Raw genomic sequence first — 21,100 nt, 5'->3', positions numbered from 1 at the left:
TGCACAGTGGATGTGTTAAAGCCACACCAGATACACAGCGTGATCAAGACACAGCAGCACTTCACAGACTGGAGCTGGGTCCTCTAACTGTGGGGATTCAAATGAATCTGTAGCTTTCATGCCCAGCTCCAGGGCAACAGCTCTGCATATATTGTCTTTGTTGTTGGTGTCCTTGTTGTCCTCAGCTGCTTTATTGTGCTGTTCTTAGTATCCATGAAGGACACACAGGCACTGCATCAGTCCAGAGTCCAGTGTGTGTGTGTGTGTGTGTGTGTGTGTGTGAATGAGCTGCTGTGTGTGTGTGTGTGTGTGTGTGTGTGTGTGTGTGTGTGAATGGGCTGCTGGGCTCTACAGTGACCTCTGTCTCTAATCACACCTCCTGTCCTTTGTTCTCCAGAGGGCCGGCCTGCAGCCACACTGACCGTGGAGCCACCCTGGAGGCAGCTGTACGCCCTGGAGCCAGTGTCTCTGAGGTGTGGGCTGTCAGGGGCCCCTACAGGCTGGACATACCGCTGGTACAGAGATGGCTCTCCCACTGCGGTGTCCCAGACTGATGGACACACTATGACCGGGGACAGGCTCTCCATCACTGCAGTGTCTGTGTCTGATGGGGGGCAGTATCAGTGTGAGGGCATGAGGGGGAGCCAGTCATTTGTCTCTCAGCGCTCTGATGGTCTCAATCTCTCCATCTCAGGTCAGTCCTGGACTTCAGCTACTGTGATACAGTGTGTCAGTGTCAGGCAGCGCTGCTGTCAGGCTGCTGTGTGTCAGTGGTCAGTATCAGGGCTGCGTCCCGAGAGAGGACTGTCCTCACTGTGTCTGTCTCTCTCTCTCTCTCTCTCTCAGAGCTGCTGCCTCGGGTCAGTCTGACTGTGGATCCCCCCAGAGTTCAGCACTTTACAGGCAGTGTGGTCACTCTGAAGTGTGGGGGGCCGGGGGGCTCTGCTGGGTGGACAGTGAAGCGCTACACAAAAGGGCAGGTGGAGCCAGGCTGCTCGTCTCACAGGGAAGAAACAACTGCAGACGGCTGCGTCATCAGATACACCTCAGAGTCTGACAGTGGAGTGTACTGGTGTCAGTCTGGAGCAGAACGCAGCAGCGCTGTCACACTGAGAGTAACCGGTGAGTAACACACTGCACCACACTGACACACTGAAGCACACAGTGAGTAACACACTGCACCACACTGACACACTACCAGCACACAGTGAGTAACACACTGCACCACACTGACAGCACACACTGCGTAACACAGTGCACCACACTGACACACTACCAGCACAGAGTGAGTAACACACTGCACCACACTGACACACTGACAGCACTGATGCAGTTTGTTGTGATACTACAGTGCTGGACTGGGCTGACAGATATACAGGCACCAAACCCGCAGCCCTCCCTGCCAGCTGTATCTCTCTCTCTGTCTGTCTCTCTCTCTGTCCATCTGTATCTGTCTCTGGGATGTGTGTTAGAGACTGCTGTCTCTCCGGCTCCATCTGGACACTCCCTCAGTGCTGAAGAGCTGCACACTGTCCCCGTGAGTCTGGACACACATTCCCTGCCTAATCACTGTACACAGCATCCAGCACAGTGCTGCCAGTCATTGCGTCACTGTTGCACGGACAGATGATCTGCTATTTGTGTCTGTGACTGTGTCAGTGTCTGTGAGTGTGTGTATAGGTGGGTCTGTGTGTTTTAGAGTGTGTGTGTCTGTGTGTTTGTGTGGGTCTGTGTGTGAGTATGTGTGTGTCTCTGTGTGTGTCATTATGTGTGCTTCTTCCTATGTGACTCAGCTGTCCTTTAACAGGTGGGACTGAGAGACAGGGAGCAGCTACACAGCCAGCAGGGGGCGCCCCACACCATCCCTGGAGGGTCTCTGTATGTGTGAAGGCCTGAGCCACACTGTCCTGGAGGGGCTCTGTGTGTGTGTGTGTGTCAGTGTGCGAGAGTGTGTGTCTGTATGTACGACTCACTGGGTCTAAAGCTGTGTGTGTGTGTGTGTGTGTCACTGCATTTACACTGCAAGGTCGGCGACTTGCACAGAGTGAGTGGCACCCTGAACCAAAACGGCTACCCCAGCATTTTGCAGCAACATGCAAAAATGGTATACACCTAGTTGGTCAGGGGTTCATGCTACAGCAAGATAATGACCCAAAACATGGGATGAACTGGACAGAAGGGTGAAAGCAAAATGAAAGTGAAAAACATTTGTGGGAACTTCTGCAACATTGTTGGGAAGAACTTTCTGAACAATTTTTGAGTTCCATTGAGACATTAAACTGTGTACATTTCAATACAAACTGGAAACATTTAGGCCGGTAATGTATGTAAACACAATTACATCAAATACACACATAATGTAGTAACTTTACATTGTCTACAACCAAAATTATTCAAAAGGATTCTCACCAAGCGTCTCTGTTTTAAATGATTAAAGGTGGTTTTGAAAAATACATAATATACGTGTTTGACTGGGACTTTGTTTGTCATTGACACACAATATATGTAAATGTAGTGGTGCCCACGATGCCAGTACAGAACTACATGTGCCAAGCAATCAGTTGTTAGACTACCTTGGGCATTTCACACAAAGAAACAGTTGAATCCTGTTTCTCTTTGGATTGAGAAGAATAAATCCAAACATGATAGATAACATAGTTATATGATGCATAGGCATAATTTAAGGGGTGGGGGGCATGTCAAATTGCCCCCACACACACTTTTTGAAAGACATAATCATTCGATCTCTGATTTCTGGTAAATAGAATGAGCTGGACATAAGAAACTCACTCCACACAATGTGTTTCTACTTATAGAATAACCTGAGGAAGTATGGATTTTCGGTGGAATACCCCATTAATGCGTGTCAAGGATTCGTTTCAGAACTGTGTGTGTGGAGGTGGGGGTGTGTGTGATTTGACCGACTAATATTACAAGTGCTGTTGCGTAGGAGACATCTACTGTCAGGGCCTCATCGACACAGGAGCCTCAGGCACGGTCTTGTGTGCTGATGTGCTGCACAGAGGCGGTCAGAGATGGAGAAATAGGCTGCGCCCTGTGGATGGAGAACTGCTTACAGCAACAGGCAAACCGGCTCCAGTGACGGGGCTGTGGCTCTGAAGTTTAGTCTCAGGGAGCTGTCAGTCGCGCATGAAGCCTGGGTTGCTGATGTGGAAGTCAAAAGGATCCTGGGCCTTGGTTTTCTGTCTACTACTCAGTGCTGCCTGGACCAGGGCCAGGACAGGCTGATAATAGGGCCCCAAGGACAGCAGCTTCACGTCGGGTTAGTGAGATCCCAGCGAAGAAAGCCACACTATGCTCCTGCTACTCATATGACGCCGGCAGTGACGCAGATGTGTGAGCGAGGGAACTGCTGCCTGAACGAGGAACAAGCGGGAGCCATGCGTCACCTAGTGGAGGAATGTTGCGATGTCTTTCCCGAAAGTGAAAGCAACAACGGACACACAGGGCTAGTGCAACACCACATCGACACTGGAGCTGCTGCACCCATCTGGCTGCCACCCTGCCACATTCAGTGGACGGAATGAACACCCGAGTCTGCATTATGTCCAGGAAAAATAATTGTATTTACATATACAAGTGCTTTCGTTCTTGAGATTATGGTCATGAGTTCTTCCATACCCTTTGCCAAATTTACCACTAGATAAATCTACCACTACACTTTTCACAGTTTGCTGCTTTTTAATCCTAGTCTTGCCCCTCCTCTACTAATCCAGTTTGCTAGATCTCTCAACCTTTTGCCAGGTTACTGACCACATCTCCTGCCTCCTCTGTCCTAGTTGCCGGCCTCTGACCACTCACTTGTCTTGACCATCCTTTTCTTCTCTGCACTTGGGTCTGTACCCTTTATGTCGACCAGTGGTAGAATTATAAATGACACAATCGGAGCCCAATAGTGCGCAGGCTGTGCTTTGCGTCTAGTAGTGTAAACTTCATTTTATTGATCACTGAGGGAGCTGCCAGGCGGACATATACTGTGCCTTTGCGAAGGTATTCACGCCCCTTGTCATTTTTCCTAATTTGCTGCCTTACAACCTGGAATTAAAATGGATTTTGGGGTTTGTATCATTTGATTTACACAATATGTCTACAACTTTGATGATGCAACATATTTTTTTATTGTGAAACAAACAAGAAATAAAACAAAAAACAGTCATTGTCCGTCCTGCTGGAAGATGAACCTCCGTCCCAGTCTCAAATCTCTGGAAGACTGAAACAGGTTTCCCTCAAGAACATCCCAGCATTTAGCGCCATCCATCATTCCTTCAATTCTGACCAGTTTCCCAGTCCCTGCCGATGGAAAAACATCCCAACAGCATGATTCTGGTGGTGGCAGAATCATGCTGTGGGGATGTTTTTCCCTCGGCAGGGGCCAATGTTCTCGGGGGCCTCTGGGGCCTTTCAGAACAGGTGTATATATACTGAGATCATGTGGCAGATCATGTGACACTTAGATTGCACACAGGTGAACTTTAATGAACTAATTATGTAACTTCTGAAGGTAATTGTTTGCACCAGATCTTATTTAGGGGCTTCATAGCAAAGGGGGTTAATACATATGCACGCACCACTTTTACGTTTTTTATTTTTTTTATTTCACTTCATGGAATGCGCACACTGACAGCCTGCGAGGTATGCAGCCGGACACTGAACGCAGTGACCATGCAGCCATGACAGACTGCTGGGGTGGAAGTCGTGGACAGCTGCCGGATATGCGTCTATTTTTATTCTTCTAACTCATTTATGCCCAAACCACGCCCCGTTTCGGCTAGGGGCAGGTTCTAGCCTTAGGTCCGCGTCATTGGTCAACAGCTTGAGAGCGCTGATTGGATAGACTCTGAGAGACTCAACACACAGTGAGAGCCAGCCTGAGACTCACAGTACAGCTACTGGTTCTGGTGTTTTATACTTTATTATTATTATTTTTATTTCTTGGCAGATGGCCTTATCCAGGGCAACTTACAATATAAGTGCAATACAAAGTGCAACAATACAGTTAAGTACATACATCAAACATTACAAATTCAAATTTACATTAAACAGAGCAATTCAAAATATAATACATTTTACAACTTCCAGTTTACACAGGCAAGTACAGTAAGTGAGGTCCTACATCCTGGAAAGTAAAAGCTAAGTGCTGTCAAGATGTTAGGTCAAAGTCAAGGGCTACGGGAAAGGGACCAATGGGGAAAATCAATCAATAATACAAGTATTAGTAGCGAAAGAAGCATGATAAAATGCTATGAAGTGCTATCTAACAGGGATTAAAAAGACTAATATTATAAGTACTGACTGAAAAGATGTGTCTTGAGTAAGCGCCGGAATGAGGTCAAGGACTCTGCTGTTTTGACTTTGGTGGGAAGGTTGTTCCACCATTTGGGGGCCAGGGATGAAAAGGAGCGGCTCTGGAGGAAGGAGAGTGGAGAGGAGGCCGAGTTAGTCTTGTGGCACTGGAGGAGCGCAGTGGTCTGGAGGGGATGTATGGAGAGACGAGTGTCTGAAGGTAGCTTGGTGCAGTGTGGTCGAGACAGTGGTAGGTGAGGGTCAATGTCTTGAACTGAATGCGTGCCGCTATCGGGAGCCAGTGGAGGGAGCGGAGCAGTGGAGTAGCGTGTGTGAATCGGGGCAGAGAGACACTAGACGAGCCGCAGAGTTCTGGATGAGCTGGAGCGGCGGGTAGTAGATGCAGGCAGGCCGGCCAGGAGGGAGTTGCAGTAGTCCAGAGGGGAGAGGACCAGTGACTGGACGAGCTGCTGAGTCCAGTAGTCGGTGAGGAAGGGACGGATTCCGTGTATGCTGCTCAGGAAGAATCTGCAGGAATTGTAGCACTGCTGACAGTGTACATTGTCACAATACACCTGAGTGATGTCCCTCATGAGATTAAACAGTCAAACACTTCCATTGAAATCTCTCAAAAACATGCCTTGTTTTTCCCACTTGATAGATAAATGTGTGTCCCTCTGTAAATTATGATACCGTAATTTTCTGTTTTCTCTATGGATTGCTCAACTCTGTCTCTCAATCTAAACTATATATTGTTCAATTAAATAATGTGGATACCTACCAGAATAAACATTATGCTGCTTTCATCTCAAAGGTTGCGATTTTGTGGTGTTTCTACAGTGTTTACAAATGTGCATGTCGAAACTGAGCTGAAGTGTATTTCAGAATTGAGCCATAGGATGCCACCAAAGTACCTCAAATCGATGAAATGCTTCCTACTTAAAAACAACAAACAATCCTGTAAATACATTCATTCAAAACATAAAACGTAAGTTTATGAACCATGCCTGGAATCATAGTTTAAAATCAATACTTTGAAAAAGACGCACATTTCCTTAAGCCAAATTGCGGAATGATTTACTCTGGCGGGTGCAGGGGGTGTGAGGACCTGAGAAGGGTGTAGCTTTAATTGTCCTCCTCTTTTTTCTGGATTCTTTTGGCAGGTACTTGCCTATTTTTATATAAATAGACAGCAAGATAATGTTAGTCCCCCAGAAATGTTTCTTTGTTGAAAAGAGAAAAAAATAAGTACAACAGCTTTTGAGGTATATTTTACTTAGTTGTCCTCTCCCCCAGTTTGACTCCAAGTGGACAGTTCAAAGTTGGGCACGGATTCGTCATAATTGGTCTGACTACCTGGGAGAGACCAAATGGTAAAATTGAGGAAGAAACTCGGGTCAAGAGTTACTCAGTCTACGTCGAAGTCAATTAAATGTGTACTATACTGGACCTCAGTGCAGCAAATACCCCTACATAAAAACTGTCCTTTTTTCTTCTAACCAGGCTTTTGATGCAAAATCTGTTGTGTGGAGTTCAAAGACCATGCAGCACACAAAGTCACACGTTTTTCAATGGGGGTTGCTGACTGTCTCAGCTCCAGTCCAGCACTCCTCCAACCCAATCTAAGCACTTCCACTTTTCCACCACTAGATGTCACCATCGCCTTTTCTTAAAAAGTCACTTCTCCCAGCTTCAATCAATCAATCATTCAATCAACATTCCTGAAACCCATGTGTACTGATTATTTAACCTACTGTATCCATGTAACTCATTGTATTGTATTCTTATTGTAGGATTAGCCTTTAACAGAAGTTGCAGAGTTAACATTGTCATATCTCACTGGAAATGTTGCCTTGGCAAGGAGGGCTGAAATTGTGTCATTATTGCAGAAATAACATAAATAACATACTTGCGCATAACTATTTCTGTGAAAGTCTATTCACTTGAACTCACGGCCATCCCCTCACCTCTATTTTGGAAATGTCAAACCACAATCTCCCTATATTTATATTATATTTTGAGGAACAACTCAGAGCTCACAACATAAACAATATACATGCTGCTCTTCAGACAAACCAGAAATAAGATAGAGTCCCACGTCATCTACTGCTAGGCAAACCGTGCAGACATGTCAACCGAAAGTCTTGAGTGTGTTAGGAGTTATGATATCGGACACATTCCATGTCTGCCTAGCAACTAAATCTGTAGTATGTCCTGCCCCGAAACGGACTTCTTAAAACTGTGTGCTGTGGCAGAAATAAACTGAAGACAAACGATCTGGCATTGTGTCGGTGACTTTTTTCTTCCCGAGCTCGTCTCCTGCGGAGGATCCACCATCCTGCACTGACGGCTCTGGGTTATCCTAGTCCAGGGAACCTGAAGGGTTTACTTCAGGTGAAGTGGTTGTACCTTAACACCATGTGCACTTGTTCAGTCACCCTCTGCTCCTATTCACCCTGCACCTCCCAACCTGGTTTTCTGCTCCACAAATGTACCCTTCACTAACTCTCAGACTTCGTAAAGTTTTGTTGTACTACAAGCAGTGTTTTGCTTGTGCCTTGTTTATACCTTGAAACCTTGACCCCTTTCTTTGACCCTCGACCTCAACCTCTGACTCTCTTTGACTGATCGCCTGACCCCCCGACCCTTGATTGTGACCATGATGACCCCTTTTGCCCAGCCTTTGATTGCCCCGTCCTGCCGGTATTTGACCCACGCCTGACTGACAACCTCCACAACGCACCACAGCTGGGTCCCCCTGTTCCCGTGTCCCGCACATCGTGACACTGATACTGTCCATGTTGTAAATGGATGTAGCTGAACTGGTTGCAAGGGCATCCCTCACCAGTTGCTGGTTGTAGACCTTACTATGTTTTATCTTTCTTTCTAAAATCACCAGCAAAAAGTGTTTTTATATTCAAAGTGGTGTAGTAATATATCTGGTTTAGGACTGGCTGTTCACATGCTGTTATAGGTCGTGGTTAATGTGATGCCGATATTCAGATCACAATACTATGCAAAGCTTTCAATCATAATCTTTAGCTGTGGGCAAATCCTATTTTCCAGGGAACTGTGCATTTCCAAATATTCTATAATGTCTCTGTCAATACTAGCCACTGCTGCGGTCTTCCCAATCATCCCGCTGTTCAAGGCAGTAATTTGTCCCTCAACCCAGTTGCACGATTTTCAACTTTTTCTATTTTTATTCGGTTTACACTTTTCAATGGATATCTTCCTAGGCCATCCCTGTGCATTGTTTTGCTGTTTTAAATCAATCAATCAATCAATTGTAACAATATAAAGCTCTGAAAAAGAAGGAAAAACAATCTGATTTTATTAAAATGCAGATTGGTGCAACAGTCAGGACAAATAGACCTTTGCAAAAGGCTGCCATAGACACTTGTACTTCATCAACCTTAGGGTCATATGTGTGAAATATGGTCAGTTGGCAGCTGATGTGAAAAAGATAAATTCCCCAGAGCTTTGATACAAATAGATGGGTGATCAGATTTGACTTCTGCTGATTACAGTGACTTTAGTCATTATTCTACTACAAACTCCTGCAAGGAATGTCACTAGATATACTATTCAACTAAAAGCCCCTGCTGTCTCATTGCACTAATGGTGCACTCAAATCTACTTGCAATGTGTTATTATACTGTATCATGGGCACACATAGCCTATAATGGGCACTGTGGGTGTTTATATGCATGAACGCCTGGGGTTCTTGTTAGAAATAGTGCATCACAGATTAAGGGGAAATACAATCTGTTTCTGGGCTTGTGCTTTCCAGAGAGAGAAGGAAAATGAAGAAACAGTCAGCATTGTTCTGTTGTGTGTGTGTGTGTGTGTGTGTGTGTGTGTGTGTGTGTGTGTGTGTGTGTGTGTGTATAAGCAGCTCTGTTGAACTGCATGGGTTGATACATTACACAAACTACTGAATTCTGTATTTAATCATACTCGATTACTGTCCACAAATACCTTAGTGGTCTATATTGTATTAGTCTTCTCTCTATTATTATTACTACAAGGATTCCATCTATCAAAATCCAATGTGTAATAATTACAAGTCAAACAATATTAACGACATGAAGCCCAGAGATGCAGAGAGCAATACAAGGTGGACTAGTTAACTGTCAGGCAAACGCAATACAGTACCTGGTCAGGAGGTTTATTATTAGCTGTCGGAGGACCAAAAGCCCTCGTCTAGCAAATTCTGTCAATGGTCTTAATTATAATTAGCTTTTAAGTAAACTGGGGTGATGAAGACCAATTCACAGCAGTGTAGGTGGATTACACGCCTTTAAAGTAAGCCTAGTTTGAACCGAAACCGATTTGATCATTCTACAGGGGATAGCGTTCTATAAAGGCTATGCAGAGCTTCTTGAGAATAGACACTGCATATTATGTATGTACTTGCAGTTCATGATTATTTAATTTTTTATTAATTTCAGGCAAGCTATCCTAGGAGAGCCATTCCAGGCATTTTGTAAGGTTAGCAAAGTTCAATGCTGTGCCTGGAAAAAATATCTACTTGACCATGCTGTAGCGTTATGTTGGGTGTATTTGGATAAGAGCATTTGGGCTCTGAGCTGAAACACTGATCTAAAGAAGACCTCTCCCCCCCAAAGTTATCAGATTCCCTTAGCTCATCAGCTTGGAACTGGTTTGCATCAAAGTGACAGTTTTGGGGAGGATGGCACCAAGAAGAGGCCAAATAGTTTGGAATTCTGCTATGAGATGTCTGGAGAAAGGGGCCTGTAGGTGATAAAAACTCTTTGAAGTGGACGAGAGCCGAAATCCCGACATAGAGCTACGAACCCGGGCCAACCGGCATTTCCAAAAGATGGCATGGATTGACATCAGTCATAAATCAAGCCCCCCTCCAATAGGACACTGGGGGCTGAAACCGAAATCCAATCTCAAGAACTCAGGGACCAATCACCTATTGATCTGACAGACTATAAGGAACAGCGGACAGTCAGTCTCTCTCTCTCTCTCACCTGAACCAGAAACTCGCTGCCACAGCTCAACCTGTAGCTCTGTTGCCAGAACCGGAACCAGAAACCAACCAAGTCTTTGCCGGCAACAGAAGAGTTAAACTGGGAGAAGGAGATTGAGCCGTACGAAGAATTATTTTAAAGGACTTTATTAAATAAAGAACTTTACAGACTGCGCTGCCCACCTGTACCCACCTGATCAGTGGAGTTTTACAGCTGGACAATTGACTAAGTCGACTGTATACGAAAGTGTTCAATCATTTAAATAGCTATTTGAGTCTTAAGAAACTCGACCCTTGGAACCAAACAGGGCCCTGCTTTCCTCAAAGACTTTGTCTTCAAATAAGTACGGTGAGAGACCCTGCTTGCCAAGAAGATTTTGTGCACAACCTTGGAGCCTTCAAACCAGTGGAAAATCTGTTTGGAAAAGACTCTACATTCGCGAAACCCCAACTTCCAGGTGCATCGACTGAGTGGAAGTTCTTGGACAAAGCCGAACCGGACTGCCTTTGTTCCAAACCACACGGACCTCGTGCCGTGTGCTGTCATCTGAGCCCGAAGACAGAGAGGCCTCTCTGCGACGAAGTTCAGATAAGTTTAACAGTTTGGAGTTCATGATTCATGACATTTGAGAAATCAATTAGAAATGTTAATCTGTGATTCATAACTCTAGAATGTGTAATATCATTTAGTTTTCTTAAATATAAATGTGTGTTGCATTAAACTGTTTTGTTGATAATTTTAGAAATAAAATCTGTCAACGCCGAGAAATATCTTCTCACTCCTGTTTAACTGTTTAGTCTGAAATTGACACAAGTTAATAGACATTAGATTATTGGTGGCCCTGCCTATCCTTAATCATTGAATAATAATCAGTTAAGGGAAATTGTGGTAACAAGTAATGATAGGATCTTTCTCGGCACCTAAACGTAAATGAGACTGATATATATATAACGAGAAGTTACCTGACATAAATACTAACCTGCGTAGTTATTTAATGTCTGACTAACAATACTAATGAGAGACTCACCTTCGTCTTACTAATCGGTATTGTAGTCAATGTGTTTATAACCTTTTTTGTTTAACGATTTGTGTGTTATCATATGCGACCCCATGGTCTTTGATTTGGTCACGGATTTGATTTGTTGATCTAGAGTTGAATTTTAATTAGTTTTTCCCTTTTGTATAATTAGTTTAGTGCTTCATTTAGTCTTTGTTTTTGAATGAATTTGACAATTTATATCTTTGGAATTGGTGTCTGCGTCCAATTATTACAGAAATTGAGTTCTACAAGATTCCAGGATTCGTGATAAGGTGATACTATAAATTCACTTCTTTAATTGAATTTTATAAGTGTACCTTACGCTACAATGCAAGACTAAAAAGCATATTTCATCACAGACTACTCATCAAAAATATCTTACGAGAGATTCTCCTATTCATGACACATCTTTATTTTTGTCTTAATTTTGTATTTTTTATTTGCCATACTGTGTAAATGTCATATCCACAAGTCAAACCTCTCCTGTCCGTCTCCAGAGATCACAGTCTTCTGAGTTTTGGTCCATCTCCTCGTAGTTAAGTTAATGAATCCTTGTTTTCTAATTAAATTCACTCACCTGCTCTCCACTGCCCTAGCTCAACAGTGTGACCTATATAATCCCCTTGTTTCCCGGCTGTTTTCTCACCTTGTAGTCAAGTCTTGTATTCTCACCAAGTTGCATTTCTGCAGAGCCGGTTTCAGTGTGAAACCCAAACGTAAGGCCATTATATATATATATATATATATATATATATATATATATATACACTCACCTAAAGGATTATTAGGAACACCATACTAATACTGTGTTTGACCCCCTTTCGCCTTCAGAACTGCCTTAATTCTACGTGGCATTGATTCAACAAGGTGCTGAAAGCATTCTTTAGAAATGTTGGCCCATATTGATAGGATAGCATCTTGCAGTTGATGGAGATTTGTGGGATGCACATCCAGGGCACGAAGCTCCCGTTCCACCACATCCCAAAGATGCTCTATTGGGTTGAGATCTGGTGACTGTGGGGGCCAGTTTAGTACAGTGAACTCATTGTCATGTTCAAGAAACCAATTTGAAATGATTCGACCTTTGTGACATGGTGCATTATCCTGCTGCAAGTAGCCATCAGAGGATGGGTACATGGTGGTCATAAAGGGATGGACATGGTCAGAAACAATGCTCAGGAAGGCCGTGGCATTTAAACGATGCCCAGTTGGCACTAAGGGGCCTAAAGTGTGCCAAGAAAACATCCCCCACACCATTACACCACCACCACCAGCCTGCACAGTGGTAACAAGGCATGATGGATCCATGTTCTCATTCTGTTTACGCCAAATTCTGACTCTAAATGCATTGAAGCAACTGCCATGTGATTGGTTGATTAGATAATTGCATTAATGAGAAATTGAACAGGTGTTCATAATAATCCTTTAGGTGAGTGTATATATATATATATATATATATATATATATATATATATATATATATATATATATATATTTACTTTATACACTGCAGATTATTTATGTTTACACAGCATTCTGCTCATTTGCATATGACTGCATATTAACACTCAACACCTGTTGTTTTCCATCATTTCATGTCAATATTGTAAAAACAAATATTAAGATGGTTTAGGTCCAAATCTAGAGGTTTAAAGCATCTGGCAACACTGCCCTCAACACTCAAAACCGACAGACAGACACACGCAGTCCCAGATCACAACAATATGCTTGTTTTTCTTATACACAATACCATAAGAGAATTCATCCTATATATTCAGATGTCTCCTTCCAAGGTCTCCATTTGGGTGATAGCTGCTGAGGGAACCAGTATTTACTTTTAAAAGAAATTAACATTACAAATGTGCTTAAAAGTAATTAATTGTATGTGCTATGTCAAAAGAGTTGAAGCACTAAGTGTATAGTGGGTCTGATATATCTGCAGAGCTTGAGGTAACCCCGTTAGCCAGCTATTCATGTTGCACAATGGGGGGAATGTCGGCCATTGTAACTCGCTGGGGCTACACTGTCTGTCAGTGGTTTATGATTATCTTACTCTTCTTGATAAAGACTTGGAGAAGAGGGCTCCATTGTGTTCACAACCTTCAGCTTTGCAAAAGTGTGCTTTACTGGACACTACATGTGAATAGGTTTGTGTGGGATTCAATGCACTGAGCTGAGTATTTGAAAATGTTTTGTGATGTATTGAAGTTGTCACAGTAACCTAATGCTCAATTGAAATAAAAAATAATAATAATAAAATAGTTTTACTTGTAAAGCAAGATTATGCCAATTTAATGTGTGTGTGTGTGTGTTGTGTGTGCATGTGTGTGTGTGTGTGTGAGAGAGACGGAGATAGATAGAGAGGGGTAGAGGGGTGTTGGTGTCAAATTCCAATTGTTGCCCAATATTTCACAGCACCTCATCATATTAACTACCTTCCCTGTGTGAATTACAATCAATCTCAAATTGTGCTATTCTGAATACTTTTTAATCCAATACAAATGTAGATGGTGAGGCCGGCTTTGTGGGAGCTTATACAATGTGACTTGTCACTTCGAAAAGCTAAATTGCACACAAAACCACCAACAAGAGAGTAGATTGGCAGGAATGAACATTAGGATGGCAAATATGTAATACAGTGTATTTTTGGGACTTATTGTAATATGCATCATATACATTTTGTGCCAATTGTAAGTCAGTTCTCTCAGTCTTCTAATAAATACATAATTCTTCCGTCCAAGTGTATCTGTCAAAAACTAGAACCCTAATTCTCACTTACAGTTTCCTGCTTTATAAGACCCAATTAATCCAATTAAATCAGTTCAGCTTTGGGTGGTCATTTTTAATTGTAAAAAATATAATGTCGAATCACTAACAAGTGATAATCAAGACTTAGGAAGTACGCTCTCTATATAACTTTCTCTCTATTATCATTATCATTATCATTATTATTATTATTATTATTATTATTATTAGTAGTAGTAGTAGTAGTATAAGCATTTTGTGTGATTGGGCACCTTCTTGTGGAATAAAGTTATATTACAGTATTGTCTTATCTACATTATATTGGATCTAGTGATTGAGGTGATTGATTATTTTATTACATGTGTTTGAGGTCTTTTCCATGCCATTGAAAACAAAGCAGAAATGTCAGACAACAAAATGGTGGAGACCATGAAGCTTTCCCCAGAGAGTCGACTTTCAAAGTATGAAGCAATTAAATGCTTTCAGTTGGCCACATGCCTGGACTCACACTTTAAAATGGATTGGTGTTGCAGTGATGAAGTGGAGACCATGAGAGAACTGCTCTTCACAAAGGTCAGCTGTCTCCTGAGGAGAACTCAAATAATCAAATAATAGTAATAATACTGCACTTAAAACAGTCAACACAAAACACCCAAGACCAAGAATCCCAGCAAAGTCATTCAACTCCAGCCCAGGTATGAAGATGTGAAGATACAACAAGGCTTCTCCAGCTCCCATCCTGAGTTCTTCTCTTCACTTTGTGTGAGAGGAGGGCTCCGGGTTCACCTGTATTTATTATTTTGTGATAAACTTGTTACTTCGTCATCTGTGTATCCTGAGAATTCATGAAACCACTTCACACACACACTGCTGAGTGTGATATAGACGCCCAGAGAGCCATGGGGGGCCGCAGCGCGAGTTCAGTGGAAGGATCACGGCAGACACAGTCTTAATTAATAATTTTTTTATGTTTTTTGGTTGTAGAGGGAAGGGATTAAAAGTTCATATTTACAGGCCATACTAAAGACAAGGAGGAGTGAGAGAGTCTTTATGAAGGCATCTTCACTGCAGAGATACCATCGCAGTCTGTGCTTGCTCTCTCCATCACACTCTTCACTCGAAAGCCACGTCTGGGATCTTCCCTTGAGCCTGAAGGGGAAGAGGGAGAGAGAGAGAGAGAGAGAGAGTGAGCAAGAGGGAGAGACAGAGACAGAGCGTGGGAGAGAAAAAGAGAGAGGGTGTAAAAGAGAGACTGACCTGGAACTGGCTGAAGATCTGTGCGGCTCTGTCGAAATCCCACTCGTTCTCCTGCAGACACCTGCAACACAAACACTACTGTTAACAAGACGCAAGACACATCAGGACACACACTACTGCATATATCAACACACACTGCTGTGAACACACTAGTGTGCACATCAATGTGGAGCAGTGGTCAGTGTGGTCGGCAGTCAGCTTCAGCACTACGCACTTCTGTGACCACTCCGGGTTCATGCCGGACTGCAGGCAGAAGATGGAGCGCATCTCTTGCTGGGCAGCGGTCAGCGTGGGCATGGGGCTGCTGGACGGCCTGAGCCTGGTCGTAACGAACGCCCGTTTGATCTCCTCCAATGTCTCTCAGAATACAGAGCCTGGGAGAAAGACGGAGAGGGCTCATCACTCACTATGCACAGCCTGGAGAGAAGGATGGAGGGATGAGGGGCAGAGATGGAGGGATGAGTGGAGCTCTTACCCAGCATTTGCTGCAGCGATAGTGATGAACTTGCGAGAGAATGCGTTCACAGTGTCCTGACACTCCCCGTCCACTGAGAGAGGGAGAGAAGAGGAGAGGGAGAGTTAGTACCAGTCACTGCAGAATAGAAGAGACCTCAGACTGTATAGTCCACTATAATTTCCTGTAGTCTAGCTCAGCACTATACTGTCCCGCCGCGCCCTCAGTCCAGCCCCACTCACCTTCTTTAAACACTCCACTGACGGTGAAGGACTGTAATGTGTTCTGGAAGAGAGAGAGACACCTGTCAATCAATCAATCAATCAGCTGGTCAATACATCAATCATTGAAACACTCCCTCTCTATCTTACACACACTATGACACCCAGAGAGAGAGAGACAGACAGACGCATGCGGTTCAGTGGGCACTCACAGTGTAGGCATGGACGTCCACCACGAAGGAGCTGGTGTCGTGCTGCGTATTGGGCAGCTCGTTAAGGAAGGCCGTCGCTCTCTGGCGTGTGGGCTTCAGTAGCTGGAACCACGGGGCTGTAGCTGGAGGGGCAGGGGGCACAGGTTAGAGGGGCGCACAGGAGTCCATCACACTGCACACACAACACAGTACAATACATATACAATAGCCACCATTCGCACTATCGATGGCTTGTAGTGCATCAGATCAGCTTGTATTGTACATTTGCAAGCCGCCAAATGCTGTGTATTATCTGGAATGCTGACATATGAACTGTCTATTCTATTACATACATCTGTCCTGTGACTTTGTACTGTGTCCATATTACTGTGTATATATAGGAATATAACTTAAAAACATCCGTGCACTACAGCGTCTTCACTTCTATGAGGTGCTGGCCCAAATAAAGCAAAAATATATAAAGAAAATTCATATATATATATCATATATATATCATATATATATATATATATATATATATATATATATATATATATATATATATATAAAACACTACTGTTTCGACACTACCTGATGAAGACACAGTAGTGTCAAAACGCGTTGTGAGTGATTCAATAAAAAAAAAAATTATAATAATATAAGTCTGGTCTAAATAACTAATAAGTGAGAGGGCGGCTACAATTTTTTTTTTTATATATATATATATATATATATATATATATATATATATATATATATACAGTTTCCACTTCTAGTGTAGTGTATATTCCTGGATTGGTGTGGTTGATATTGTTACAGTGTGTTTGTTCAGTGTCTCGTTGTGCGTGTCTTCAGTGCCTGTGTGTGTGTGTGTGTGTGTGTGTGTGTGTGTGTACAGGTTTTTTGTCATATATGGGGACTTTTTTATGGTTACAAACTGGTATAAGGTTATTATGCCATAAATGTGAAATGTGGGGACTTTGTCTAGAGTCCCCATGAGTCAAATGGCTTAAAAAACATACTAAAATGTAAAAATGTAGAAAGTTTTTTGTGAGGGTTAGGTTTAGGGGTATGGTTAGGGTTGGTGACCAGAGTGAACTGACTGACAGACACACATATACTGCAATTCCCTGTACTATTAGCAGCAGCAACACAAAGGATCTTCAAATATTCACAACAGAGCAACACGCCATGTACTGCCAAATGTGAAGACTGAGAAGAAATCAAGACACACCAACACACACACACTCACACTCACCAATACACACATACAAACATATACATACACACACACACTCACACACACACACACTCTTGTGGTACCTGAAGGTCAAGGGCATGTTGAGGGTGAAGGAGGCACTGTCGTGATACGCCTCGTGGAGTGGCCGTCTGTCCCCTGAATCATACACACTGTAGTAGCTGCCAGACAAACAGACAGACAGAAGCATGAACACAATGATAGCAGACAGACACACACATTAGCTCTCTCTAGCCACAGACAGAGGGACGACGTTAATATAAAGAGGCACACAAAAAGTCACAAACACTGTCTGACTGAGACACTCACTCGTGCAGGAAGGGCAGAATGACGCGCTTAATCTCCTCAACAGAGTGACTGACCTGCAGAGAGAGGGAGAGAGAGAGTGTGTTAGGCGGACCTGTTTTCACTCTGGGACATCAGCTGTAATCTTTATGGGGGGCATGGAAGGGGGGGTTGTCACTCACCTCGCAGGCCGGGGCTGCGGCTGGCGTTTGGGCTTCAAGCACTGTGGGCCTGGGCTTGTTCACCGGGAGGGAGGGGTTCATGATGATGGACACCTGCGGGGAGGCGGGGCAACAGAGCGGTCACACCCCTGAGCTCATTAACCATTACGATTAACCCACAGACAGACACACAACCACAGACAGCTCTGCTCACCTTGTTTCCCTCGGTGTCGGTGAAGCTCTCGGACACTTTGGCCAGCGCGTTGGCTGTGGTGGCTCCCTCTACATAGAACACAATCTTACTCCCCCTGTTGCGATACTGAAGAGAGAGGGAGGGAGGTCAGTACACTGTCCCTCACACACATGTTTTAAAGCTGCTAGTTTCAGTCGCTGTGCTGTCCTGGGTCACAGATACAAACACAGGCAGAGAGAGCGGGACGCACCTGTACAGGGGTGAAGGGCACCGTGCAGACGCCCTGCAGGGCAGAGAGCAGCCACGTCCTGTCGTAGTTCTTCGCTTTGGGGATCTGTAGCCGGAGACAGCAGCACAGAGTGTTAACAGCATCACACACACACAGTGTCACCCACACCGCCACACAATGACTTGCACTGCTCTGCTCTGCTCTACTCACCATGATTCTGAACCAGCTCTTTTTGGGGGGCCCCCCTGTGCCAGGGCAGTGCCCCATTGCTTTGCCACCGCCTCCCCGGCCGCTGTCCTTGCAGGTCCTAGGTACCAGCTCCCCTGCGCCCCCCCGGTGCCCCTGCTGACCCCCAGCCTTCCTGCTTGTGACCTTGGGGTCATCGTGCTCTGGAGGGAGAGAGAGACTGAGTCAGTATAATGGGCAATAATGTGTAATAAGGTGCGTTCAGTATCTACCATACTGGAAGAGGAAGAGAGGCATAAGGGGGCAGCTGAAATTCCCAGCAGCAAAACAAAGGATCTTCAAATTTTCACGACCGAGCAACACACCCACCATGAGTGTGTGTGTGTGTGTGTGTGTGTGTGTGTGTGTGTGTGAGTGTGTATGTGTGTGAGTGTGTGTGTGTCTGTCGGGTGGACAGTTGATCTGGTCGGTGCTCGTCCTGTCCTCTTGGGATCACAGCGCCTTCAGTCACGTGTGACACTATTTGGGGATTTTGACACTCTCTCTGTCTTGCGCCCTTGTCGGAGTGCCCCCCCCCCCCACACGATTTATTATTCAGTAACTCAAAATCGAGAAAGAAAAATAAACCTTTCGACGAGTAATACTCACGTTGGCCTCGTCGGTGCCTGTAACTGTTTCCATTGGTGAGACAACGCATGTTCTCCACAGTACAATAGCAATTTGCGTGTCTTTCTCTTAGCAATGTGTCTCTCTCTCTCGCAGCAATTTCTGTCTCTCTGATCAATTTGCGTGTCTCTCTGATCAGTTTGCGTGTCTCTCTCTCTCAATTACAGATCCACTGAGAATCCCTACGCACAACATTCCATTACTGCCCTGCTTTCTGGCTTCTAGTATGATGTAATGACGCTACATGACATCATACTCAGGCGCACACCCAGCACACATTTGTGTTCATAAAGCACCGCCTCCACCAGTGATACCTGGTGTGTTCGTGTAGAAAGTGCTGCCGTTCAATATACCAAACTCCAATCACTAAACTCAACACACTGGGACCTGCTCATCAAAGTGTGGCTGTTCAGAACTGCTTAATGATTTTTTTAAGACAAGTTCTTTTTTTACAGCTTTTCCTGAAATCAGGAGAGATTAATCAAACTTCCAGGTCCAAATAGCGACAGATCTACAGCCATTTCTGTCCGAATTTCATGCATAAATTATAATAGGGACAACCTACGGATCGACCGCCTAGATAGCACAATCCCAAGAGAAAGGGAGCAAAGTCGATGCACAAATTGTGGATGACGGATGAAAAAAAGAGGCACTAAACCAATGAAGCAGCCGATTCTAAGCAACAAACAATCCCGTAAAGTTTTTGCAACAATCTGCAAGGTTCAATACTGGTGTTCACTGAACCACAAATATTAAAGATTTACTTTTATGTTGGTGTCTTTGAATAAGATTTAAAGGTTTAAGTAAATTTGGGGAAGATGTTATTTCATCTCGTTTCCTCTTAAAATGTTGCGATATTTCAGGAAGAAAATAAATACATAAAAAATAAACCATTGGAATAAGTAACGTGTTTTCCCATATGAATCCCCGGTATAGTAGTGCTCTTACATGTATGCACACACACTAGCTGAGCTCCGAGGTGCTATCAGGGGCTGCTGTGAGAAGTGTGTGGTCAGCGGCGTGGGGCGCTGGAGGATCCGCAGGCCTGTTGTGGTGGCCAGTCTGGGTCAAAGTACAGAACTGTCCCTGGGTGAGGTCCAGGCCATATTTTTCCAAGAACAACAGCTACACAGCAACATCAGGTTGTGCTTATAGGACAGACAGGAGCTCCAGACAGGTTTCTTAGCAGGACACGCCAGACCACCCCAGCTAGCACACAGACACAGTAGAGTCAACCCATAGCACTGCACAGAGGGGCTCATTGAATTTGCTGTGGAAGGTGTGCAGGGGGTCAGTGTGTCAGAGAAGACGCTGTGAAATGACACATTTCCAGCTGGCCAGTCCAGATACACACCTACCCTTTGGGAGGGGTAGACATCTATGACAGTCTTACTGTTATTGTGCATAGCTGTGCAACTGGTAGCCACACAGGTCAAACTCCAGGACTTGTCACTGTGCCCAAGTCCACAGATATCACCGTTTCCTTTCCTGCTGATTATATGCAACTCCTATAGCAGCCCACTTTCCACTCCACTCAGCCTCCTGGAAGCAGCGGCCAGTGAGGCCCTCTGTGCACAGCACTTGGGCACAGCCGTCACATCTCTCTGGGTGATCAAGACCTTGCTGCTCCCTTACTGTCCGTTTCACCTTTCTGTTCCCCTCAGACAGAGACAGGTATCTGTATACTATGTTGGGGTCCAGTATGAGCCAACAAGAGGGAGTCTAGACAAGAGGGAGGTTAATCTCAATTAGAAACAATCCGAGCACAACATGGAGTCCAAAAATATTGCACAGGGTGCAAGGCACAGGACCCCAGTTCCTCACAGGGCTTCACAGACACACACACACCGCACTCACATGACTACAGGAGCAGCCAATCAACCTAAGCAGCCTGTTGTGGCAGGAAAT

The 21,100-nt window shown here is 44.3% G+C and overlaps 1 protein-coding gene across 1 annotated transcript in view; it reads left to right on the top strand.

The window, feature by feature from the left end:
* The window catches only part of LOC136767370 (basement membrane-specific heparan sulfate proteoglycan core protein), a 47,561-nt gene extending 45,673 nt beyond the window's left edge, over nucleotides 1-1,888 (top strand). Inside the window, exons 19-21 of the mRNA XM_066721136.1 lie at nucleotides 398-694; nucleotides 847-1,115; nucleotides 1,808-1,888. Of these exons, the coding sequence (XP_066577233.1) occupies nucleotides 398-694; nucleotides 847-1,115; nucleotides 1,808-1,888 (647 nt within the window). The remainder of the gene's footprint in view (nucleotides 1-397; nucleotides 695-846; nucleotides 1,116-1,807) is intronic.
* The last annotated feature ends 19,212 nt before the right edge of the window (nucleotides 1,889-21,100 follow it).

Source organism: Amia ocellicauda, chromosome 14, assembly GCF_036373705.1.
Source record: "Amia ocellicauda isolate fAmiCal2 chromosome 14, fAmiCal2.hap1, whole genome shotgun sequence".
Classification (NCBI taxonomy): domain Eukaryota; kingdom Metazoa; phylum Chordata; class Actinopteri; order Amiiformes; family Amiidae; genus Amia; species Amia ocellicauda.
The sequence above is the reverse complement of the archived record's forward strand: the minus strand, read 5'-3'. Positions and strand labels throughout refer to the sequence as shown.